General features: G+C 44.7%; 1 protein-coding gene across 2 annotated transcripts in view; it reads left to right on the top strand.

The window, feature by feature from the left end:
• Positions 1-27,154, top strand: part of LOC115161320 (tissue factor pathway inhibitor) — a 53,407-nt gene extending 26,253 nt beyond the window's left edge. Inside the window, exons 2-6 of one of the 2 annotated variants that reach the window (XM_029712214.1) lie at positions 11,855-12,055; positions 23,463-23,639; positions 24,420-24,521; positions 25,538-25,732; positions 26,076-27,154. In XM_029712214.1, coding sequence (XP_029568074.1) covers positions 11,855-12,055; positions 23,463-23,639; positions 24,420-24,521; positions 25,538-25,732; positions 26,076-26,146 — 746 coding nt within the window. In that variant the 3' untranslated portion in view covers positions 26,147-27,154. Of the gene's footprint in view, positions 1-11,851; positions 12,056-23,462; positions 23,640-24,419; positions 24,522-25,537; positions 25,733-26,075 lie in introns of both variants that reach the window. The other variant, XM_029712213.1, reaches the window with a different exon arrangement.
• Positions 27,155-27,458: the final 304 nt, after the last annotated feature.

Here is a 27,458-nt window from a genome sequence, read left to right as displayed (position 1 = left end):
ACTGATTTGACAGATTGGAACCCAGCCTTTTGCTTGGCGACGAGTCACAGTGCTCTCTTTTGTCCAGTGTCCTTAAGGCCATGCTCTGATTAACACTGACACTTTTTTAGGCTTTGATTGCACAGCCAAGGATGATGTGCCCTTTACTTTATAACTTCCGTTACAGTGATCCCACCCAAATCTGCCTACCTGATGACTCGGGTGAACATTAGGTCACGTAAATAAATTGTGGTGACAGTTCACTTGAACCCTCTGTCATGAGGGACATAATCGCTGACTCGTGTTACTATCTGAAGACCTACTGTAACTTCCTGACAGTAAGACTCACTTCTTAATCCACATGATTTATTGTTTTGATAACAGTGACTAACTTGGACTTGGAACTAGTCGGAACAATCACTTGGACACACCTACTGTAAGCCAATGCAATTTGTCTTATTCAACCTATCACCCGTCATTCAGGGCAGAGCCCAACCTGTTTTGCTAAATATATATATATATATATATTTATATACACACAGTACCAGTCAAAAGTTTGGACACACCTACTCATTCAAGGGTTTTTCTTTATTTGTACTATTTTGTACATTGTAGAATAATAGTGAAGACATCAAAACTATGGAATAACACATATGGAATCATGAGGTAAACAAAAAAGTGTTAAACAATCAAAATATATTTTAGATTTTATATTCTTTCAAGTAGCCACCATTTGCCTTGATGACAGCTTTGCACACTCTTGGCATTCTCTCTACCAGCTTCACCTGTAATGCTTTTATAACAGTCTTGAAGGAGTTCCCACATAGGCTGAGCACTTGTTGGCTTAATTTCCTTAACTCTGCGGTCCAACTCATCCCAAACCATCTCAGTTGGGTTGAGGTCAGGTGATTGTGGAGGCCAGGTCATCTGATGCAGCACTCCATCACTCTCCTTTTTGGTCAAACAGCCCTTACACAGCCTGGAGGTGTGTTTTGGGTCATTGTCCTGTTAAAAAAAACAATGATAGTCCCACTAAGCGCAAACCAGATGGGATGGCATATCGTTTTAGAATGCTGTGGTAGCCATGCTGGTTAAGGGTGCCTTGAATTCTAAATAAATCACTGACAGTGTCACCAGCAAAGCACCCCCACACCATAACATCTCCTCCTCCATGCTTTATGGTGGAAGCCACACATGTGGAGATCATCTGTTCACCTACTCTGCGTCTCACAAAGACACGGTGGGTTGGAACCAAAAACCAAAGAACAGATTTCCACTGGTCTAATGTCCATTGCTTGTGTTTCTTGAGCCAAGCAAGTCTCTTCTTCTTATTGGTGTCCTTTAGTAGTGGTTTCTTTGCAGCAATTCGACCATGAAGGCCTGATTCACGCGGTCTCCTCTGAACAGCTGATGTTGAGATGTGTCTGTTACTTCAACTCTGTGAAGCATTTATTTGGGCTGCAATCTGAGGTGCAGTTATCTCTAATGAACTTATCCTCTGCAGCAGAGGTCAATTCTGGGTCTTCCATTCCCGTGGCGGTCCTCATGAGAGCCAGTTTCAACATAGCGCTTGATGGTTTTTGCAACTACACTGAAATTTTGCGAATTGACTGACCTTCATGTTTTCAAGTAATGATGGAGTGTCGTTTCTCTTTGCTTATTTGAGCTGTTCTTGCCATAATATGGACTTGGTCTTTTACCAAATAGGTCTATATTCTGTATACCACCCCTACCTTGTCTCAAATCAAATCTATTTATATAGCCCTTCTAACATCAGCTGATATCTCAAAGTGCTGTACAGAAACCCAGCCTAAAACCCCAAACAGCAAGCGATGCAGGTGTAGAAGCACGGTGGCTAGGAAAAACTCCCTAGAAAGGCCAAAACCTAGGAAGAAACCTAGAGAGGAACCAGGCTATGAGGGGTGGCCAGTCCTCTTCTGACTGTGCCGGGTGGAGATTATAACAGCACGTGGCCTAGATGTTCAAATGTTCATAAATGACCAGCATCGTCAAATAATAATAATCATAGTAGTTGTCGAGGGTGCAACAAGTCAGTAACACAAGAGTAAGTGTCAGTTGGCTTTTTCATAGCCGATCTTTGAGAGTATCTCTACCGCTCCTGCTGTCTCTAGAGAGTTGAAAACAGCAGGTCTGGGACAGGTAGCACGTCCGGTGAATAGGTCAGGGTTCCAGCAGGTCTGGGACAGCAGGTCTGGGACAGGTAGCACGTCCGGTGAACAGGTCAGGGTTCCATAGCTGCGGGCAGAACAGTTGGAATTGGAGCACGGCCAGGTGAACTGGGGACAGCAAGGAGTCATCAAGCCAGGTAGTCCTGAGGCATGGTCCTAGGGCTCAGGTCCTCCGAGAGAGAGAAAGAAAGAAAGAGAGAATTAGAGAGAGCATATTTAAATTCACACAGGACACGGAAAAGACAAGAGAAATACTCCAGATGTGACAGACTGACCCTAGCCCCCCGACACATAAACTACTGCAGCATAAATACTGGAGGCTGAGACAGTAGGGGTCAGGAGACACTGTGGCCCCATCCGATGAAACCCCCGGACAGGGCCAAACAGGTAGGATATAACCCCACCCACTTTGCCAAAGCACAGCCTCCACACCACTGGAGGGATATCTCCAACCACCAACATACCATCAAGGGACAAGGCCGAGTATAGCCCACAAAGATCTCCGCCACGGCACAGCCCAAGGGGGGGGCGCCAACCCAGACAGGAAGACCACGTCAGTGACTCAACCCACAACACAACTGATTGGCTCAAACGCATTAAGAAGGAAATAAATTCCAACTAACTTTTATGAAATGCATTCCAGGTGACTATCTCATGAAGCTGGTTGAGAAAATGCCAAGGGTGTGCAAAGCTGTCATCAAGGCAAATGGTGGCTAATTTATAGAATATCAAATACAGTATAAAATATATTTTGATTTGTTTAACACTTTTTTGGTTACTACATGATTCCATATGTGTTATTTCAGAGTTGTGATGTCTTCACTATTATTGAACAATGTAGAAAATAGTAAAAATTAAGAAATACCCTGGAATGAGTAGGTGTGTCCAAACTTTAGACAGGTACTGTGTATATATATATATATATATATATAATGTTCTCTAGTTGCGGCGTGATTGTCTCAGTGTTCTGTCAGTCATGGGGGCACTACGTCACCACAAAATCTACAGGTAGAGCTCGGAAATTCAAGCCCCTTGTGTGCTGCCATGGAGTTACATTAGAAGTGCCCATCCAAGAAGGCTGAAGGTCATTGGCCACAGATAAAGCGACTAAAATCACGTTATATGTACTGTAGCTTTGATTGGACTGATCATGTCAACATCATACTTTCAAAATCTTAGCCAGCAAGCTAGCAGTCATCATCATGAATCGAGTCGACAATCTACTGGCAAATCCTTTTCGGTCCTTGTCATATAAAGAGAAATAATGAAGAGAAATTATAGATAAAACGTATCAGTGCTCATCAGCCATTGGACATAAACATTACACAACAAGTTGGAAATTGCAAATTCAACATTGAGTGGTTTGGAAGGCATCGGTGGCTAACTGCAAGCATTGCAAAGCAATCACTAGCCCCCTATTCAGTGGAGTGGGTGTGTTGTCCAAGTCTGGGTTTAAGGGTCTCTTTCCCAAGCTTATAAACATTCAACATTGGCCATGCTGTCAATCAAGCATTACTTCTGGCCCGCTCAAAACAACTAGAAACTCGGAACTGGGAAATCTCAGACTTTATTGAGTTCAAGACAGCTGGGAACTCTGGAAAAATTGAGCTCCGACTGGGAAAATACGTTTTGAACGGACATCCAACTCGGAATTGCAAGTCGGGAACTCGGGCCTCTTTCTAGAGCTCCGACCTGAAGATCACTGACATCATCATGATTTGACCTTGTTCATATTACATCATTTATGCTGCTGCATAAATTATGTAATAAGCCAGGGAGACATGTATACTGTAGCTAAGAAAGTAATACTAAGTGTATGTTGTGTAGTAAGCTGTTAGCAGCCCTTGTGCCACACCCTGATAATTTTCCCCTAATAATTTAGCCTACAGTTCTGACTTGGTGGTGCACATGTAGCCTATAGCCTGTTTTAGTGAAATGTAATCAGTGAATATTGTAAGAGCTTTCATTGTCTGCTTATAGGCCCCCTTTATTTATCCTATGGTTCTGACTTGGTGTATAAGGGGAATACTGTAAGATTGGCCCATGTTCTGAATTATGTCGCTGTACATTTCAAAAGTGATGAACAAATAGTTATTTTGACCAGGTCCGTCCTAGCTTGCTCATTAATGTCTTAATCGGAATTACGGATTGCCTCTTATCCGCTTGTTGTCCCCTTATGCCATAGTTTGTACATCTCAATTGTCAGTAGTAACCACAGTTTAAGCAATCAGCCATATCAGCTATGTTTTTTTGAAAGGCAGTAAATGAGGCGGAATGAACTGTTTCGCTGGCAGACAAGGCTCTGCTGATCGCCAGGTGTAGCAGTGGTAAGGTGTTGGAACTGCTGTTGGGACACTGCTGTTGGGACAGCTTTATGTAGGCCCTAACAGTTTGTGGGCACTGTTTGTCACCGTTATAGTGCAATTGATGTATTGCTTAGTGTTGTGTTGTGGCTTTGCTGGCATGCATTCCAAATCTTTGGGGGGGGAGTTTGCCCCACGAAGATTCATATGCTAAAATCGCCACTGAACCTGTTATATTATGGGATTATAATTTGGTATGCCCTCACATTGTTGAAATTGAATGATGTTTGCTGCCTTCCCCTTGACATTCCCCTAAACCAGCCCTACTTGGGGCAACCTGCCCATATTCTGCATTACCGAAAAGCTTGGCTCACCACCAGCGTTGAGTACTTCAGCCCATTATCCAAATTAAGGTGTGTGGAGGCTGAGTCTTGGCGAAGCAGAACCTGCCTGCGGGGCCCAAAAAAATGCAGCTGCCAGAGGAAATTTTTAAGCGCCCAAAATGTGTCAGTACATTTGGTGCCAGACTCTACAGTACATATTTTGGGAGTAACCTGAAAATGCTGATCTATTGGTTGGCGTCGACCAGGCTTTTGTTGATGTATTCTGGGAAGATTCATATTAATAGCTCCAACTCATTGGTCCATTCTTGAGATGCAGAATAACTTTTGGAGAGGGAGGGAGGTTTGGAAGGGAAGGAGTGAGAAGTGTACTGAAAAAAATAAATGACGCACTGTCAAGTTTCACTTCCAATTTATTATATATTTTTTACTATTAATAGTTATATTAGGTATAACACATCAACTTGTTTATGTAATGCTTAGGCGTAGTGGAGGAGGAATCAGACGCAGGAAGCAGCGATACGGGTGATGGCTTTTTAATGTGCGACACAGCAAAACACCTGCCACCCCAAATAGCGAACTCAGCGCACACAAAAATCAAAGTGCCCCAAACACAGGGGCAAAACACAGTGAGTGACAACCCACGCACTAGCGCTAAATACAACACAGTGCATAACAATGCAACTAACAGATAAACAATCCCGCACAAAGAGCAGGCGGGCCAACTAGCTAATATAGCCCCGCTAATCAACCCAACTAAGGACAGGTGCAAACAACAACAGAAAGGGGGAAACAAAAGGAATCAGTGGCAGCTAGTAGGCCGGTGACGACGACCGCCGAGCGCCACCCGAGCAGGAGGGGGAGCCACCTTCGGTGGGAGTCGTGACAGTACCCCCGCGCGCTGACACCGGCCTCGAGGGCGACCCGGAGGGCGAGGTGCAGGGCGATCCGGGCGGAGGTGATGGAAATCCTTCAACATGGATGGGTCCAAAACGTCCTCCGCCGGCACCCAGCACCTCTCCTCCGGACCGTACCCCTCCCAGTCCACGAGGTACTGCAGGCCCCTCACCCGGCGTCTCGAGTCCAGAATGGCCCGTATGCCTCGGTTTGGCTCTGGTACCATGGTGCCAGGACCGGCTGGTAACCCAAAACACACTGAAAGGGTGACAGGTTAGTAGAGGAGTGACGAAGTGAGTTCTGGGCTAACTCCGCCCAAGGAATGTACCTCACCCACTCCCCTGGCCTGTCCTGGCAATACGACCTCTGAAACCTGCCCACCTCCTGGTTCACCCTCTCCGCCTGCCCAATACTCTCGGGGTGATAACCGGAGGTCACAGAGACCCCCAGCCGCTTCATAAACGCCTTCCAGATCCTGGATGTGAACTGGGAACCTCGATCAGAGACAATGTCCTCCAGCACCCCGTCGTGCCAGAAGACGTGGGTAAATAGGGCCTCCGCAGTCTGCAGGGCCGTAGGGAGATCGGGCAACGGGAGGAGACGGCAGGACTTTGAAAACCGATCCACAACCACCAGGATCGTAGTGCTCCCCTGAGACGGGGGGAGATCTGTCAAGGAAGTCTACAGACAGGTGCGACCATGGTCGTTGTGGATTGGGGAGGGGCTGTAACTTCCCTCTCGTGAGATGCCTAGGAGCCTTACTCTGGGCGCATACCAAACAGGTAGAGACATAGAACCTCACGTCCTTAGCCAAGGTGGGCCACCAGTACTTCCCCCTGAGACTCCGCACTGTCCTCGCCACACCAGGATGACCCGAAGAGGTAAAGTGTGCGCCCACCGAATCAATTGATCACGGACACTGAGTGGCACGTACATCCGACGCACGGGACACTGTGAAGGCGCAGGTTCTAATACTAACGCCTGCTCGATGTCCGAGTCCACCTCCCATACCACCGGTGCCACCAGCCTAGACGCTGCAATGATGGGAGTCGGATCGATGGGCCGGTCCTCAATGTCATAAAGAAGGGACAGTGCGTCGGACCTCGTGTTCAGGGAGCCTGGTCTATAGGAAATCGTGAACCTTAACCGGGCGAAGAACATGGCCCACCTTGCCTGACGCGGATTCAGTCTCCTAGCTGCCCGGATATACTCCAGATTTGTGCGCCAACACGGGTGCTTCGGTGAACAGCACCTTCAACCTCTTGAAGGCTCCGTCCGCCTCAGTCGACCACCGTAAACGCACCGGACCCCCCTTCAGCAATGAGGTAATGGGAGCCGCCACCTGGCCAAAACCCCGGATAAATCTCCGGTAGTAATTGGCAAACCCTAAGAAACGCTGCACCTCCTTCACTGTGGTTGGAGTCGGCCAATTACGCACGGCCTTAACGTGGTCACACTCCATCATCACCCCCGTGGTGGAAATGCGATAACCCTGGAAGGAGACGGCTCGTTTGGAGAACACACACTTCTCAGCCTTGACGTATAGGTCATGCTCCAGCAGTCTCCCAAGCACCTTGCGTACCAGGGACACATGCGCGGCGCGGGCGGCGGAATATATCAGAATATCATCGATATAAACAATCACGCCCTGCCCGTGCAGGTCCCTGAGAATCTCATCTACAAAGGATTGAAAGACGGCTGGAGCATTCTTTAACCCATACGGCATGACGAGGTACTCATAATTGCCCGATGTGGTACTAAATGCGGTTTTCCACTCGTCTCCATCCTTAATACGCACCAGGTTATCCTGAGATCCAGTTTTGTGAAGAATTTAGCTCTGTGAAATGATTACACCGCCGTAGCGATGAGAGGTATCGGGTAACTAAACCCACCGTGATAGCATTTAGACCTCTGCAATCAATGCACGGACGCAGATCTCCCTCCTTTTTCTTCACGAAAAAGAAACTCGAGGAGACAGGTGAGATGGAGGGCCGAATGTACCCCTGTCCCAGAGATTCCATGACATATGTCTCAATAGCCACCGTCTCCTCCTGTGACAAGGGGTACACGTGACTCCTGGGAAGCGCAGCGTTAACCTGGAGATCTATCGCACAATCCCCCTGTCGATGAGGTGGTAATTTGGTCGCCCTCTTTTTACAAAAAGCGATCGCCAAATCGGCGTATTCAGGGGGAATGCGCACGGTGGACACCTGGTCTGGACTCTCCACCGACGTGGCACCTATGGAAACTCCTAGACACCTCCCTGAACACTCCTCGGACCACCCCTGGAGAACCCCCCGTTTCCACGAAATCCGGGGATTGTGATTAGCCAGCCAGGGGACCCCCAGCACCACCGGAAACGCAGGCGAATCGATAAGAAAGAAACTAATCCGTTCCTTATGATTCCCCTGTGTTACCATGTCCAGTGGAACCGTAGACTCCCTGACTAGCCCTGACCCTAATGGCCGGCTATCTAGGGAGTGCACGGGGAAGGGGGAATCTATCGGCACTCGCGGAATGCCCAGCTTAATTAATGGCGAGTCCGCGATCCATAAAGTTCCCAGCTGCGCCTCAATCGACTAGTGCCCTATGCTGGGAAGAGGGAGAAAAATCAGAAAACCAAATTAATAAGAACATGTGACCAACGGTGGGTTCTGGGTGAGTTTGGTGCTGGCTCACCTGGGGTGACCGAGAAGTGTTCTGCCTGCCCTCTCGACTCCCAGACTGACTCCTCCAGCACCGGTCGGCCGTGTGTCCTCTCCAACCACAGCTGGTGCAGGAGGAGCCAGCTCTTCCGGTGCCCCTTGGCACAGCCCCCCCTAACTCCATAGGAGTAGGGGCGGGGGTGCACGGAGGTGGAACGGACAGGACCCTTTCCGAACGCCTGCGGGCAGCCAGCAGATTGTCCAGTCGGATAGACATATCGATGAGCTCATCGAGAGAAAGAGTGGTGTCCCGACAGGCTAGCTCCCTGCGGACGTCCGCCCGGAGACTACACCGGTAATGGTCTATCAAGGCCCTGTCGTTCCACCCCGCCCCAGCAGCCAAGGTCCTGAACTCCAGCGCGAAGTCCTGCGCGCTCCTTGTCTCCTGCCTGAGGTGGAACAGCCTCTCACCCGCCGCTCTTCCTTCCGGAAGGTGGTCGAACACGGCCCGAAAGCGAACTCTGGATAGTGGTCCATCGCCGAGTCCGGAACATTCCAGACTGCATTGGCCCACTCCAGAGCTCGGCCCGTCAGGCAGGAAACGAGGGCACTCACGCTCTCCTCTCCCGAGGGAGCAGGTCTGACGGTGGCCAGGTACAGCTCGAGCTGGAGTAGAAATCCCTGGCACCCAGCCGCCGCTCCATCATACTCCCTTGGGAGCACCAGACGAAGCGCGCCAGAGCCAGACACAGTGGGAGGCGGAGGTGGCTGCGTCAGAGGAGCCGGAGGTGGAGAGAGGAGACCACTCCTCTCCCATCGGTCCATCCTCTCCATCATTTGATCCATTGCGGATCCGATTCAGTTGAGGACTGATGTATGATGGAACACGCGTTCCTCCATCGAGGGAAGGGGGTTGGCAGCTGCTCCTGCTGACTCCATAGGTGGTGCGGGATTCTGTAATGCTTAGGCGTAGTGGAGGAGGAATCAGACGCAGGAAGCAGCGATATGGGTGATGGCTTTTTAATGTGCGACACAGCAAAACACCTGCCACCCCAAATAGCGAACTCAGCGCACACAAAAATCAAAGTGCCCCAAACACAGGGGACAAAACACAGTGAGCGACAACCCACGCACTAGCGCTAAATACAACACAGCGCATAACAATGCAACTAACAGATAAACAATCCCGCACAAAGAGTAGGCGGGCCAACTAGCTAATATAGCCCCGCTAATCAACCCAACTAAGGACATGTGCAAACAATAACAGAAAGGGGGAAACAAAAAGGAATCAGTGGCAGCTAGTAGGCCGGTGACGACGACCGCCGAGCGCCACCCGAGCAGGAGGGGGAGCCACCTTCGGTGGGAGTTGTGACAGTTTACAGTTACTGTGCACCAAGGCTAACTTTTTTCAAGATCAAAGATCACCCTTTTATGAGTAACTACAAGTTTGTTTTTAGTTTCCAGTGTTGAATTTGACCCCACATCCTCTGCTTGAGGCAATAGGGTTGTCTCTAGGAGTGTTGTTTTTGGATGGCCCACATTAGCAAGGCTGGACAATAAGTAATGGAAGAACACGTTAACTATTGTACAGTACTTCTGTTGACCTCGCGGGGGGGGGGGGGTCAAATCAATAGTAACATCCCGTTTTCTTTTTCCTCCAGACTTATTACACATCTTCCAATAAAACGAGGTGTTTTCCCAGTGCCCACTTAAAGCAAGTTCAGTGGAACAGATGAGCAGTCACTTTTTCCTTGTCTTTTCATACATCTTAGGACTGAAAAGCGAAGGGACTGCTGCTGCTCTCAGGGTGGTGTGGGTTTTTGAGAGAAAGACAAACAATAGGAACATTATTGCCCTCTTTAGGGAGGCTAAGCACAGATATATGTTTACAAAGAGGGCCTAGCGGTACAGAGACGGAGACAGCATGTGGATTGCCTGTCTGTAATTACCCCTGCATGGGCACTCCTCCCTCTGCTTATCTGCCCGGACAGAGGATTGTGAATACAAATATCTGCAGCCATGCTAGGAAAATTTAATCGCCCCTGCAAAAGCAAACTGCTATAACCCAGCGGCAGGCTGGCAGGCGAGAGGGTATTTGTAAAGATGGCTGTCTTGCTGTGGGCTGGCTGGGGCCTGGGCAGCATGGTGGGGCTGTGGAGTTTGGAGGTGTTGCTGGGCTGGAAGTACTGAGGATGCCATTCGGCCGGTAATGCCACAGCATTTAATAGTTGTCAGGTTGTATGCCATCAAAACAACCCTCCCTAACAAAGTGTCACACACCAAATGACTGTTTACCATGATTATATATAAAAATAGACAGCTATCGACCTTGATTGTCACATTGCGGTTGGTTATATCATCTTATATGCGGCTGTATATGATGAAAGGTACACATCAAGTTAACTGTATGTATCACATAGTTACTTACAGTATGTACTATCTACAGCATAACCACAGGAACCAACTAACCTAATCTACAGTGTGGAAAAGGAAAACCCAGTCCCTCTTGGCAGATCCGGAAGATCAGGATGTTGAAGGTTAAGTGATCCACCCAATGGGAAGGAGGCTGTCACTCAACCCCCCCTCCCCCCCTCCCCCCACCCCACCATCTGCAGAGCCCCAGCCCTCCTCAGACAGAGATTATGCTCCTCACAGTGTGATCTGAAGGGACGGGACTTTCACAGCAGGCTGAATCCAGACCCCGACTGCCCAGAACACAACAGGAGGGGGACTATTTGCACATTGTTGCAACACTGTATATAGACATATGACATTTCAAATGTCTTTATTCTGTTGGAAATTTTGTGAGTGTAGTGTGTACTGTTCAGTTTTTGTTTATTTCACTTGTGTTTATTATCTATTTCACTTGCTTTGGCAACGTAAACATATGTTTCCCATGCTAATAAAGCCCCTTAAATGTAATTGAATTGAGAGCGAGAGCGCGCGAGAGAGAGAGAGAGAGAGAGAGAGAGAGAGAGTCCAAGCAGCAAACTGATGGTGATTTAACATCTTGGCTGCTTGCTGTGAAGATGCTACAATATTTTGGTACTATCCCAAGTCATCTGTTCCCACGTCTTGAAGAACACATGTGGTATGCAATGTAAAACGTGTGTTTGGTGGAATGCATTTACAGTATAAAGCACTGCTAAAGCCACAGCTACATTTTTGAGAGTTTTATTTTTGTTGTTGAGTCTGAGTGAAGGCATATGTTGCTCAGTAGAGCAGATCAGAATTCTGAACATGTTGAATTCTATTCAGGATTATTATGAGTGACCAGCAGCAAGGCTGTAAGGTCAAACCATTTATACAGACTCCCCCACAACCAAATATCTACACACAACCATTAAAATCATTTGGAATGTACGTACCAGAGAAATGTTCTTACCCAGTCCAAAGCCTCAGGTTAAAGCGCTGACCTAAATTACACCAGAACATTTCCATGAATTCTGTGAATCTTGCATGTCAGTATGCTAACTTTGGCTTTCTTCTCTCCATAGCAGATGGAGCCCAGCCTGAGCTCTTCATTTTCCACCAGTCGTGCGCCCTGAAGAAGGACGAAGGGCCCTGCAAGGCATTAAAGGAGCGTTTCTACTTCGACATTGACACGGGTCGCTGTGAGGCCTTCGAGTTCGGTGGCTGCAGAGGCAACGCCAACAATTTTGAGACCTTGGAGGCGTGTGAGGGAATGTGTCTGGTGTCTGGTGAGTTTTTAGAACCTTTCTCTGATTTCTCTGCAGGTCAAATGTCAAAAAGTGCCTCTGTTGATGTGTGAAGAATTATTCATTTTTGTACCAAGTATCATTCTGTATATTCAGAAAGACTCTTGTTATTTTATTTAGACAGATGAAGCAAGCACACACATGTTCTCCAGGAAATGTCCAGTATCTTTTGTAGATTTTATTTCCTTTACTAGGAATGATAAGATGTTCCCTGGTCAACCAATTCCCTGATTACTATGTTGTTGGTTTCCGTCCTTTTCAAAACAATTATCTGCCATGTTGCCAAAATATCTAAATAGATTAGACACAGAGTACGGTTGCATGCATACAATAATGTGATTATTGTTGATAGTCAGGTTAATATAATAGTTTGATTAAAACAATTACATGCTTTGCAAGAAGAACGATTTCCCTAATAAGCCTGTTTCCATGGACTCATCTGAGATCAGATGGCACTCTGATAAATGCAGAAAATCACCAATCAAAATAAAAGTTCTACCATGTTGTTTTTGCAAAGACTATTTGATTCTATTTCTAAGATGCATGGTAAAAAAAAAATCCAAACACACTTCACTCACACATAAGATGTCCTGGCACATGCACATATCAAATACACCTCTGGAATAATTCAAACAATGCTCAGAAAACCAGGTGTTTTAATCGGCTTATGCTTACCTTTGACGCCGATTTAACGCCGATTTAAGATAAGCAGAGTAAAGTGTTTACGTGACTAATGCCATACTCGGCCTTCTGCCATAATCAGTTTAATATCGAATTAGGATTATGCATGTAAATTTACTCATTGTTTTTGAGCCAGTTAACACGATGACATCATCGAAGTAGTTGGTTTGGCAGGTTTTATTGTAGAATAGCAGGGAGTTCCCAGTGTTCTATCATACGTTCCATTCAGCCGTATAGTTTTCACGCTTTATGGTTTTGTGTGGAATGCTGTCGTTAGACTGTCAGACCAAACTCTCACTCCCAAACACATTCCCAATGCCGTTCTGAGAAAGTTTGGACGTTCCATTCCAAGAAAGTTTGCATGTTTCTCTGTCAAACTATCAGCCAAATCTATTGTCAAGCCTGGGACAATGGCGCTGTTGTCTGATTGGCTATGTGAAAAACACTGTCATCCAGGTTCATTCTTGTTGTAGAAACGATTGGGCTGTTAATAGTATTATGTGTGTAGTGTGTAGTGTCTGAGTTTGTTAGAAGGGACATCAAAGTTGGCTAAATTACAGAAAACAAAGTGAGTTGTTCAACCCACACTGTAATATGTGCACAGCATTAACATGTGTGTGTGTGTGTGTGTGCGCGCGTGCGTGTGTGTGTGTGTGTGTGTGTGCATACACATGCCTGCAATGCATTTGTTAGATATTACTGCATGGTCGGAACTAGAAGCACAATCATTTCGCTACACTCGCATTAACATCTGCTAACCATGTGTATGTGACCAATAACATTTGATTTGATTTGATTTTGCATTTTGGGTGTTACCAAAACCGTGGGTGTTATTTTTTACATTTACATTTAAGTCATTTAGCAGACGCTCTTATCCAGAGCGACTTACAAATTATTGAAATGAGAGCAATATTCATAGATGTCAGATCAATATGAATTATGCTGTGGATATCACAGTGGAGAAACTCTACTTTGTCTGTAGCTAGAAACACTGCTTTCTTAAAAGTGTAATTTATTACGAATGTATGTCTCAATGTCATTGTGGTACAATGTTGTATCATTGTATGCATTATTCAGTTGACGTATAAGGGAATTGTGGGTGAATTTGCATCCTGCTCGGGCCGGTAACACTTTTATAGTATTGTTTTATTCAACATGCCGACGAAACCAGGCATATTGAATTAAATAAGAAAATTATGGTAGCCCTGTGAGGTCAGGGTTAACATCCAAATCAAATCACATTTTATTGGTCACATACACATGGTTAGCAGATGTTATTGGTCACATACACATGGTTAGCAGATGTTATTGGTCACATACACATGGTTATCAGATGTTATTGGTCACATACACATGGTTATCAGATGTTATTGGTCACATACACATGGTTATCAGATGTTATTGGTCACATACACATGGTTAGCAGATGTTATTGGTTACATACACATGGTTAGCAGATGTTATTGGTCACATACACATGGTTAGCAGATGTTATTGCTTCTAGATCTGACAGTGCAGCAGTATCTAACAGGTAATATCTAACAATTACACAACAAAACATAATACACACAATCTACTAAAGGAATGGGATGAGAATATATAAGTATTAAATATATGGATGAGCAGTGACAGAGCGGCAAAGATGCAATAAATATTAAAGAATAGATAGTGAAGGATACAGTATACAGTATATACATATGAGATGAGTAATGTGAGATATGTAAACATTATTAAAGTGGCATTAATAAAGTGACTAGTGTTCCATTTATTAAAGTGGCCAATGATATGATATCAAGTCTGTATGTAGGCAGCCACCTCTCTGTGCTAGTGATGGCAATTTAACAATCTGATGGCCTTGAGATAGAAGCTGTTTTCAGTCTCTCGGTCCCAGCTTTGATGCACCTGTACTGACCTCACCTTCTGGATGATACAGGGGTGAACAGGCAGTGGCTCGGGTGGTTATTGTCCTTGATTTTTTGCCTTTCTGTGTTGTAGGTGTCCTGGAGGGTAGATAGTTTGCCCCCGGTGATGCATTGTGCAGACTGCACCACCCTCTGGAGAGTCTTGCGGTTGTGGGCGGTGCAGTTGCCGTACCAGGCGGTGATACATCTCGACAGAATGCTCTCAAATGTGCATCTGTAAAAGTTAGTGAGGGTTTTCGGTGACAAGCCAAATTATTTCAGCCTCCTGAGGTTGAAGAGGAGCTGTTGCGCCTTCTTCACCACATTGTCTGAGTGCGTGGACCATTTCAGTTTGTCGGTGATATGAACACAGAGGAACTTAACTTTCCACCTTCTCCACTGCTGTCCCGTCGATGTGGATAGGGGGGTGCTCCCTTTGCTTTCCTGAAGTCCACAATCATCTCCTTTGTTTTGCTGACATTGAGTGAGAGGTTATTTTCCGGACACCATACTCCGAGGGCCCTCACCTCCTCCCTGTAGGCCGTCTCGTCGTTGTTGGTAATCAAGCCTACCACTGTTGTGTCGTCTGCAAACTTGATGATTGAGTTGGAGGTGTGCATGGCCACATGGTCGTGGGTGAAAAGAGAGTACAGGAGGGTGCTGAGAATGCACCCTTATGGGGCTCCAGTGTTGAGGATCAGTTGAGTGGAGATGTTGTTTCCTACCATCACCACCAGGTGGCAGCCCGTCAAGAAGTCCAGGACCCAGTTGCACAGGGCATGGTCGAGACCCAGGGTCTCAAGCTTAATGATGGCGGGTACTATGGTGTTGAATGCTGAGCTGTAGTCAATGAACAGCATTCTTACATAGGTATTCCTCTTGTCCAGATTGGAAAGGGCAGTGTGCAGTGCATCGTTTATGGACCTATTGTGGCGGTAAGCAAATTTAAGTGGGTCTAGGGTGACAGGTAGGGTGGAGGTGATATGATCCTTGACTAGTCTCTCAAAGCACTTCATGATGGGAGAAGTGAGTGCTACGGGGCGATAGTCATTTAGTTCAGTTACCTTAGCTTTCTTGTGAACAGGAACAATGGTGGCCATCTTGAAGGATGTGGGAACAGCAGACTGGGATAGGGATTGATTGAATATGTCCGTAAACACACCAGCCAGCTCTGAGGACGCGGCTAGGGATGCTGTCTGGGCTGTCAGCCTTGCAAGGGTTAACACGTTTACATGTTTTACTCACTTCGGCCATGGAGAAGGAGAGCCCACAGTCTTTGGTTGCGGGCTGCGTCGATGGCACTGTATTGTCCTCAAAGCACGCAAATAAGTTGTTTAATTTGTCTGGAAGCAAGACGTCAATATCCTCGACGGGTCTGGTTTTCTTTTTGTAATCCGTGATTGTTTGTAGACCCTGCCACATATGTCTCATGTTCGAGCCGTTGAATTGCGACTCCACTTTATCTCTATACTGACACTTTGCTTGTTTGATTGCCTTATGGAGGGAATAACTACACTGTTCAGCTTTGCGCGAATGCACGGTTTCTGGTTAGGGAAGGTTTTAATAGTTACAGTGGGTACAACATCTCCTATCATCTTCCTTGTAAACTCGCTCACCGAGTAAGCGTATACGTCAATGTTGTTCTCTGAGGCTACCCTGAACATATCCCAGTCCACATGATCGAAGCAATCTTGAAGCGTGGAATCCAATTGGTCAGACCAGCGTTGGATAGACCTAAGCACGGGTGCTTCCTGTTTTAGTTTCTGCCTATAGGAGGGGAGCAACAAGATGGAGTCATGGTCAGATTTGCCAAAAGGAAGGCGGGGGAGGGCCTTGTATGCATTGTGGAAGTTAGAGTAGCAATGGTCGAGCATGTTACTCGTTCGTGTACAGGAATCGATATGCTGGTAGAATTTAGGTAGCCTTGTTTTTAAATTAGCTTTGTTAAAATCCCCAAATACAATAAATTCAGCGTCAGGATATATGGTTACCAGTTTGCATAAAGTCCAGTGAAGTTCCTTGATGGCCGTCTTGGCATCCACTTGCGGGGGATATACACAGCTGTGATGATAACCGAGGAGAGTTCTCTTGCGAGATAATACGGTCGGCATTTGATTGTGAGGAAATCTAGGTCAGGTGAACAAAAGGACGAGTTCCTGTATGTTGTTACAATTACACTATGAGTCAAATCATAAAACATACACCCCCGCCCTTCTTCTTACCGGAGAGATGTTTATTCCTGTCGGCGCGATGCACTGAAAATCCCGTTGGCTGTATGGACTCCGACAGCATGTCCCCAGCTAGCCATGTTTCCGTAAAACAGAGTATGTTACAATCCCGGATATCTCTTTGGAAAGCAACTCTTGGCCAGATTTCATCAACGTTGTTAACTAGGGACTGGACATTAGCGAGTAATATACTCGGGAGTGGTGGGTTGTGTGCTCGCGTCCGAAGCCTCAATAGAAGACCGCTCCGGCACCCTCTCTTCCGGCGGCGTTGTTTTGGGTCGGTCTCTGGAATCTGTTCAAATGCCCTGGGAGGTGCAGATAAAGGATCTGCTTTGGGAAAGTTGTATTCCTGGTCGTAGTGCTGGTTGTGCTGGTAAGTTGACGTCTCTCTGATATCCAATAGTTCTTCCCTGTTGTATGTAATAACACTTAAGGTTTTCTGGGCTAACAATGTAATAAATAATACAGAAAAAAACGAAATACTGCACAGTTTCCTAAGGACTAGAAGTGAAGCTGGTATCTCTATCGGTGCCATCTTGCCATCCTGTTCCACTGAAATTAAGTAGTCACAGTTATGTCAAGAGACAATGTCACAATGTGTTTCTATTGCTACCAAACCTCACGTGAGAAGAAGAAAAATAACAAACTAAGAAAAGAAAGTCTATGTAGGAGTCAACAGTCAAGGACACATGAAACACCTCAGATATTGTCATGTTGTCACAATGTGACATTTACTTTACTCTCTCAATACCTGCATGTACTGAATGGGAATAATATGAAGACTGTTGTCATAATGGCTTCTTCGCAGATAAACAGAACTTCCAAAGGAACATATTTCTCTCTCAAAGTCTTAAAAGGAAAATGTTAAACTAATACGGACACCATTTCAGTAATGACAACTCATGTACCTTTTACCTAATCAATCTGTCTGCTCTCCACCAATTTCTGTAAATTCAGACAATGGATGATGATAATGATAATGATGATGGTAATGATGATGAGAATGGATTTATACAACACTTCTCCAGGTGTTCAAAGCGTTTTATGGGTAAAACTTACTTCATTAAGTAGGCTCAAGGCCTTAGTCATAAAGTCACACACTGTTCCAAGCTTGTGGCAAGGCATTGTCGTCATCTTAAACTGCCAAAGAGGACAAAGAATAATGGAATTACTTTGCGAAGCTCACGGCTCATTTTGTTGGCTGCGAGCTCCGTGGCTACAGAGGACCATATCTCATTACCCCTACTGTGTCAGGGCATTATATGTCACAGAGGTCCCTGCCCTCCTTCCACTCTGGTGCCCTCACCCCTAACACCCTACCACACAAACAGGCTGAACAATATGAGAGTTTAGAAGAATGGGGGAGCCCTCTGTAGATCACAGCTCTAGCTGTAGTGCAGAGCTCCCATTACTTCACTCGCTCCTGGAAATTCCAACGTAGACTTACTCAGCTCTGCCAGTTTAGGCCCTTAATCGTTATAGACGTGTTATGTGGAAGGCTCGTCATAACTTATACTGTCAACTTTAAACGACCCGTAACCTTTTTTACATTGCTGCATAAATGGCATATAAATCGTTGGCCACTGTTCACCTGTATGCAGTCCTCTACTACTCTTAGGTAACACCTCCAACACTACAACACATTATATGTCACACCGTCAGAGATACAGTCTCAGAGAGTCCTCTTCAGACAAGGGGACATCCTTAGTCAATGTGAGTATGGGAGTGTCAACGCGTCAGATGGTCAGTGTCAAGGCTTAACCCTGTTTTATTTCTAGCTTGTAAAACTCTTAATTCCTCTTTTAAAGGATATCCTCTCTATCAGTCAGTCCTGATGAAGCTGAGGCCCTGTTGTGGGATACATTAGAGTATGAATGGCTCCATCTAGTGGCCATTCGTTTTTAATGTCTCTGTAACAGAACACAATGGCACAATTGGAATAGTCTTGAAATGCATCCGTCCTCCCTCCCTCCCCCCCCTCCCTCCCTCTCTCCCTCCCTCATGGATCTGTCATGACTGGATTGTCGTAAGGAAGCTTTCCACCGCATTGCTTTCACCATTTATTGCTTTCACCATTTATGTCATGTCAGATCAATAGTTACTTCAAGAATAGGAGGGAAGGATGTATTGTCCTTTGTGACTCAGTCGGCAGACCTTGACGTTTGACTCCGTTCCATTAATTACATTCCAGACAGTACAATGAGCCCGTCGTCCTACAGCTCCTCCCACCAGCTTCCTCTGATTACACACACACACACACACACACACACACACACACACACACACACACACACACACACATATATATATATATATATATATATATATATATATATATATATATATATATATATATATATATATAAGAACACCTGCTCTGTCCATGACATAGACTGACCAGGTGAATCCAGGTGAAAGCTACACTACATGACCAAAAGTATGTGGACACCTGTTCCTCGAACATCTCATTCCAAAATCATGGGCTTTAATATGGAGTTGGTCCCCCTTTGTTGTTATAACAGCCCCCACTCCTTTGGGAAGGCTTTCCGTTAGATGTTGGAACATTGCTGTGGGGACTTGCTTCCATTTAGCCACAAGAGCTTTAGTGATGTCATGCACTGATGTTGGGCGATTAGGACTGGCTCGCAGTCGGCGTTCCAATTCATCCCAAAGGTGTTCGATGAGGTTGAGGTTAGGGCTCTGTGCAGGCCAGTCAAGTTCTTCAAAACCGATCACAGCAAAACATTTCTGTATGGACCTCGCTTTGTGCACAGGGGCATTGTCATGCTGAAACAGGAAAGGGCCTTCCCCAAACTGTTGCCACAATTTTGGAAGCACAGAATCGTCTAGATATGCCATTGTATGCTGTAGCATTAAGATTTCCCTTCACTGGAACTAAGGGGCCTAGCCAGTACCATGAAAAACAGCCCCAGACCATTATTACTCCTCCACCAAACTTTACAGTTGGCACTATGCATTGGAGCAGGTTGTGTTCTCACCAACAGAGATACAGGACTACTCTCAGGTAACACCTCCAACACTACAACACAGTATTATGTAACACCATCAGACACAGGACTAGTCTCAGGTAACACCAGATGGTGAAGCGTGATTCATCATTCCAGAGAACGCGTTTCCACTGCTCGAGTCCAGTGGCGGCAAGCTTCACACCACTCCAGCCGACACTTGGCATTGCGCATGGTGATCTTAGAACAGTTATTGTTCTGATGCTGCCTCCAGAGACAGTTTGAAACCCGGTAGTGCAATCGAAGACAGACAATTTTTACGCGCTACGCACTTCAGCACTTGGAGGGTCCCGTTCTTTGAGCTTGTGTGGCCTACCACTTTGCGGCTGAGCCTTTGTTGCTCCTAGATGTTTCCACTTCACAATAACAGCGCTTACAAATTAACATAGGCAGCTCTAGCAGGGCAGAAATTTGACGAACTGACTTGTTGGAAAGGTGGCATTCTATGACAGTACCATGTTGAAAGTCACTGAGCTCTTCAGTAAGGCCATCCTACTGCCAATGTTTGTCAATGAAGATTGCATGGCTGTGTGCTCGATTTTATACACCTGTCGGCAATGCACCTGTATCCAAATCCACTAATGATTCCACATACTTATATACACTGCTCAAAAAAATAAAGGGAACACTAAAATAACACATCCTAGATCTGAATGAATTAAATAATCTTATTAAATACTTTTTTCTTTACATAGTTGAATGTGCTGACAACAAAATCACACAAAAATAATCAGTGGAAATCCAATTTATCAACCCATGGAGGTCTGGATTTGGAGTCACACTCAAAATTAAAGTGGAAAACCACACTACAGGCTGATCCAACTTTGATGTAATGTCCTTAAAACAAATCAAAATGAGGCTCAGTAGTGTGTGTGGCCTCCACGTGCCTGTATGACCTCCCTACAACGCCTGGGCATGCTCCTGATGAGGTGGCGGATGGTCTCCTGAGGGATCTCCTCCCAGACCTGGACTAAAGCATCCGCCAACTCCTGGACAGTCTGTGGTGCAACGTGGCGTTGGTGGATGGAGCAAGACAAGATGTCCCAGATGTGCTCAATTGGATTCAGGTCTGGGGAACGGGCGGGCCAGTCCATAGCATCAATGCCTTCCTCTTGCAGGAACTGCTGACACACTCCAGCCACATGAGGTCTAGCATTGTCTTGCATTAGGAGGAACCCAGGGCCAACCGCACCAGCATATGGTCTCACAAGGGGTCTGAGGATCTCATCTCGGTACCTAATGGCAGTCAGGCTACCTCTGGCGAGCACATGGAGGGCTGTGCCAGTGGCGAATTTGCCAATCTTGGTGTTCTCTGGCAAATGCCAAACGTCCTGCACGGTGTTGGGCTGTAAGCACAACCCCCACCTGTGGACGTCGGGCCCTCATACCACCCTCATGGAGTCTGTTTCTGACCGTTTCAGCAGACACATGCACATTTGTGGCCTGCTTGAGGTCATTTTGCAGGGCTCAGGCAGTGCTCCTCCTAATCCTCCTTGCACAAAGGCGGAGGTAGCGGTCCTCCTGCTGGGTTGTTGCCCTCCTACGGCCTCCTCCACGTCTCCTGATGTACTGGCCTGTCTCCTGGTAGCGCCTCCATGCTCTGGACACTACGCTGACAGACACAGCAAACCTTCTTGCCACAGCTCGCATTGATGTGCCATCCTGGATGAGCTGCACTACCTGAGCCACTTGTGTGGGTTGTAGACTCTGTCTCATGCTACCACTAGAGTGAAAGCACCGCCAGCATTCAAAAGTGACCAAAACATCAGCCAGGAAGCATAGGAACTGAGAAGTGGTCTGTGGTCACCACCTGCAGAACCACTCCTTTATTGGGGGTGTCTTGCTAATTGCCTATAATTTCCACCTGTTGTCTATTCCATTTGCACAACAGCATGTGAAATTTATTGTCAATCAGTGTTGCTTCCTAAGTGGACAGTTTGATTTCACAGAAGTGTGATTGACTTGGAGTTACATTGTGTTGTTTAAGTGTTCCCTTTATTTTTTTGAGCAGTATATATATATATATATATATATATATATATATTATATATATATGTGTATATGAGTATTAGAACAGGGCCATAGTATATTGGACAACTCCTTTCACCTGGAATATTCCAGTATGTCAAGTTGGACAGCAGCCATAACCTTGAAAGACAGAGGGACATATTATTCTGATGGGTCACCAGTAATTCACCACCAAAACACTGATAGCTTTTTCCACCTTAGATGCCTTTCGGTTGAATCACTGGTTTGAATTATTCAACGGGCAGGGTCACACAAACACAAAGGAAAAAATCTCTGCTCTTTTGTTGTGTTGCTGTTAAAGTCAAAGTCATTCTTTCTGACATGCTTTAACACAGTCTGGTAAAGCAGTGTTCAGAAATGGAAAAGGACGTGATATTTGGTGATAAAGGGATAAACGGTAGGATACAATATATAATTATTCACAACATATTTGGGGATGACAGTTATTAGTTTGTCTCAGACTCTTCTAGAACTCAGAGAGGCTGAGTTATTAGTACAGCTTTAATTACAGCATATATATATTTATGACCTTTTCATTTTTGGGATGTCTCGCCCGATAATGGACAGCCACTTAACTGAAATATTTGTATTAATTCGAGAGAGAAAAAAAAGCAATATCATAGCCTTGAAGTGTCAGGATATGAAGTGACTTTTATCTACTGGGGCTTGGCCCTGGTCAAGCCATTTCAGCTGTGGGATGTGTCCTATAGATGGGGCGACATCAAATCAATCACCCCCTAGATGACGTCTACACCAGTCTCAACGTCAGTGAAGAGGCGACTCCGGAATGCTGGTCTTCTAGGCAGAGTTCCTCTGTCCAGTGTCTGTGTTCTTTTGCCCTTCTTAATCTTTTATTTTTATTGGCCAGTCTGAGATATGGCTTTTTCTTTGCAACTCTGCCTAGAAGGCCAGCATCCCAAAGTCGCCTCTTCACTGTTGACATTGAGACTGGTGTTTTGCGGGTACTATTTACTGACGCTGCCAGTCGAGGACTTGTGAGGCGTCTGTTTCTCAAACTGCCTATCCATTCATAACTGTGTCAGCAGCCGACCTTCTATCTTCCTCCATGGTTGAGTATGTCTTCTCTCTCTTTCCACCTCCTCCCCCTCTCATCATATTTTCTGTCAGTGTCTCTAGCTCTCCAGAGTGTTAGTGCCACCTCTTTTTCTCTGTTATTCACAGTTTGCCTGGAAGTCAATTTACTGGTCCAAGGGTAAATTGCAGTGTAGTGTAGATTGTATTTGACTTAGGGGAACAGGAAGCCTCTCGCCCATACTGTACTTTTTTCAACATTTCCTGCTGTCATCTTTTCAAATGACTCAGTAGCTGGTACTAATTTCTCCTCTTTTCAGTATCTCAAGAATGTTATCTCTCTCTCTGCCCTCTCTCTCTCCCTCTATCTGTTTCTAGTTGACAAGAGTCCCTGTCACATGGTGGAGGCTCAATATGTTCTCCCCTTTTCATTATCTCAATATGTTATCTCTCTCTCTTCCCTCTCTCTCCATCTCCCTCCATCTGTCTCTAGTTGACAAGAGTCCCTGTCACCTGGAGGAGGCTCCGGGGCCATGTCGAGGTCTGGTGACTCGCTACTTATTTGACAACCAGAGTCAGGAGTGCAAGCACTTCTACTACGGAGGCTGCTTCGGCAACGCCAACAACTTCAAGAGTATGAAAGAGTGCCAGGCTAGATGCCAGAACCCAGGTAGTCCACAAGGGACCAACCAACCATAAGCCTTTTCTTACTAGCACTGTCTTTGCTGAAATCTACTTTATTGAGGAAAAATGTACTATGACTTTCTATATCTAGGTTGTCTCACCTAGCTATCTTAAGATGAACACATTAACTAACTCTAAGTCACTCTGGATAAGAGTCTGCTTAATGACTAACATGTAAATGTGCTAGGGGAGTATACAGTATTACTTCTCTGATGCCTTAAAAGTTTGCTGTGTGTTCTAAGATAGTTATACCTCTTTGAAAGCCCAAATACTCATGTGTTTGCTGCAGTGGATGTTGTGAATATTGCACTTACTTGAAAATGATCTTGTTGACTGATCATCAAGTCATGTTTCACCTTCATTTTACATTGTTTTTTGAGCATATTCAATTATTTTAGACATAGGCCTGATTTTGAATTTGTTTACATTCATTGACTGCATTTGTCCCCAAAAATTACCAATACATTTTTCTACCGTGACCAAGCAATGTAAGAAACAAAATTGACGATAACTGCAAAATAAGGACATTGTGTATCAGAATCTTTAATCCATCTTCCTTGGGCTCAAAATAATTGTTCTCTTCATCAACCCTGAGTCCATAAGGGTAATAACTTCTCTATGCTGTATGTTAATATTATAATGCTACTTCCTTGGTAAACAGGTTTTAACAACAGAGTAGTACACTGTTTGTATTATAGTACATTTCTATTAAATGCAGTAACTTATTATGGAATTAAACTCTAACCATGCTTTGGTTTCATTGCAGAAAATCCCACTGTGGCCCTTAAATTGGATGTGGCCCCTAAATTGGAGGTCCCCGTCCCAGAACCCCATAGCCAGCCCAGTGTGCAGTCTCTCAAAGTAACTGGTAAGAAAACAATGTTTATGTATTTTGAGTTCATGTTTGTATCATCTTTATTCATTCAACAAACCCTATACCCCTGTGGATCTGTCAATGCTGGGAACACAGTCTCGTAGCAGCCCCTCGTGGTGGCGTGATGTCACTTCCTTTAAGTTAACTACAGTATCACAACTACTAATACTGTGAGGCGCTTTGCACATGGGCAGCAGAACTATCACAAACACCAGGCCACAGGAAGCACAGGAATTCAGGAAAGCAGTTGTTAGTCATATGTACTACGGCAACTACAATAGCTAGGTAAGAGAGAGACAGTCATTTTACATGCGCCATCTCAGAAATAGTTCAGCTGCTGGTAAACACACTACAACGTATAAAGGCAGCATAGTGCCCACAATACCTCCTCCCTTCTCCTCCTTCCATGTGACATTGATTCACTGCTATTAAAATGGGAGTGTACAAGGAGTGAGGAGAGAGTTAGTGCTCAGAAACACCAGTGTCTGGTAGGGAGGTCACAACGCGGTACATAGGGGAGCAGGGAGTCTTTGGCTATCACTCAGTCACAGACAAGTAGTTGTGATTCATGTTACAGAATTCCACCCAGGTCAGTGAATCCAGTTCAGGAGAGTCTCTGTATACGTGGTTGTCATTCCAGTCAAGTGATATAGGAGATCTTCAGAACTCCCTTAACCAACGGCTGACATTTAGTTGATGTTTTTTTCTCCACAGTTTGACGCTTGTGGTATTGAGGTGGTGAAAATGAAGTTTCCTTTGTTATGGTACATGTACAAAGTAATAGTAGTAGCAGTAGGTTCTACTAGTCACTTTAACAGTAGATTTCCATGAACCTCACATCCAGGCTTTTAGAGAAGTATGTTCTATCAGAACCACACTGCAGATGTAGCCTAGATACTTACATACTTAGAAAAGTTGTCTTTGGTACGATGGAGTCATTGTTGTACACCATGAATTGTGCTATTAGCACGTCATTTCATCTTACAATTGCATCTGTGCATTTCTTTCAGACTTCAACCCTCCGGACTTGTGTCTCAGTCCCATTGACAAGGGCACAACATGTGACAGAGAGGAGAGAACTGAGAGGAGATATGTGTACAACCCCAAGACAAAGAGATGTCAGTCGCTGCGCTACAATGGCTGCGGGGGCAACAAGAACAACTTTGTCCACAAGAGACACTGCATGAAGATGTGTATGAAGCCAGGTAAGATCCAAGTTATCTGTTATCTCCAACACCAGCCCTATACAGCTACCTGGGGTTGCAGGCTTTTGTTCCATCCCCCGCATTAACACACCTGATTCAAATGATCAATATCCAGACTGAAGACTATAATTAGTTGTATTATTTGAAACAGGTGTGTCCGTACTGCACTTTTGTTCCACCCGTATGTCTTTAATTTTAAAAAAATTATTGAAACAAATAAATTGAATTAACAGTGTTTTTGTAAATGAAAAGTTAAGATATGCAATGAATGCAATGTTCATTTTTAGACTAGTGCCCGGGAGAAGTGTTAAAGCATGACTAATTTGTGCTGTTTCATTTTCAGATCACCATCACAAAGGGAAGGTCATTCGTATAAAGAAGAAGAACAGCAACATCTTGTTTCGATCTGTCTAAATCAAGGCTTCGTATTAAACCCTTCCTACTTCATATTAAACCCTTCCTACTTCATATTAAACCCTTCCTACTTCATATTAAACCCTTCCTACTTCGTATTAATATTAAACCCTTCCTACTTCATATTAAACCCTTCCTACTTTGTATTAATATTAAACCCTTCCTACTTCATATTAAACCCTTCCTACTTTGTATTAATATTAAACCCTTCCTACTTCGTATTAAACCCTTCCTACTTCATATTAAACCCTTCCTACTTCGTATTAAACCCTTCCTACTTCATATTAAACCCTTCCTACTTTGTATTAAACCCTTCCTACTTCATATTAAACCCTTCCTACTTCATATTAATATTAAACCCTTCCTACTTCATATTAAACCCTTCCTACTTCGTATTAAACCCTTCCTACTTCGTATTAATATTAAACCCTTCCTACTTCATATTAAACCCTTCCTACTTCATATTAAACCCTTCCTACTTCGTATTAAACCCTTCCTACTTCATATTAAACCCTTCCTACTTCATATTAAACCCTTCCTACTTCATATTAAACCCTTCCTACTTCATATTAAACCCTTCCTACTTCATATTAAACCCTTCCTACTTCATATTAAACCCTTCCTACTTCATATTAAACCCTTCCTACTTCGTATTAAACCCTTCCTACATACACTACTTTTGAATGAGTCTATATTTATATCGTTCTTATTTGACTTTGGTATGTCCTTGTAGTCTTGCAGCAATTGAATAAAAGGCTTGTTTTGGCCTATTGTGTAATGTTGTATTGCTTATTGTAACCTTTTAACCCTTTGTAAGAAGAATTTTTTAGTAATATCACAATTTTATAAAATGTTTTACTGTCACATACCAAATACCGGTATATAATTGTATTTTTTTTCTTCCTGAGGACTCCAGACAAGTTGTTTTATTGACAAATGATGAACATGAATTATCCCAAAAGCACTGCACATGTAATATCATACAATAAAGCACATTATCTGTATCAAGTACTGTACATTATCTATATCAATTACTGTACATTATCTGTTTAATTATTTTACACCTTCATGTGAGTAATGTCGTGTCATGTTTATTTTTTCCATGGTATTTTATTTTTTTACCCAGGTGAAAACAACATATCAGCAACCCATTGGAGACTACATTTAATTTGGCATAGTCATCAACATTGCATTTTTGTGCATATATTCATTCTGTTCCAAGTCCCCTTCTGTACAGCAGGCTATTGGAATTGACTCCACTGATAAGTGCATCACTTAGACACAGGGGGGCAGTGTTGTATTATCATGATCG

This window comes from Salmo trutta, chromosome 24 (genome assembly GCF_901001165.1).
Source record: "Salmo trutta chromosome 24, fSalTru1.1, whole genome shotgun sequence".
NCBI classification, from domain to species: domain Eukaryota; kingdom Metazoa; phylum Chordata; class Actinopteri; order Salmoniformes; family Salmonidae; genus Salmo; species Salmo trutta.
Note: the sequence above shows the minus strand (reverse complement) of the source record. Positions and strands in the feature narration are given on the sequence as shown.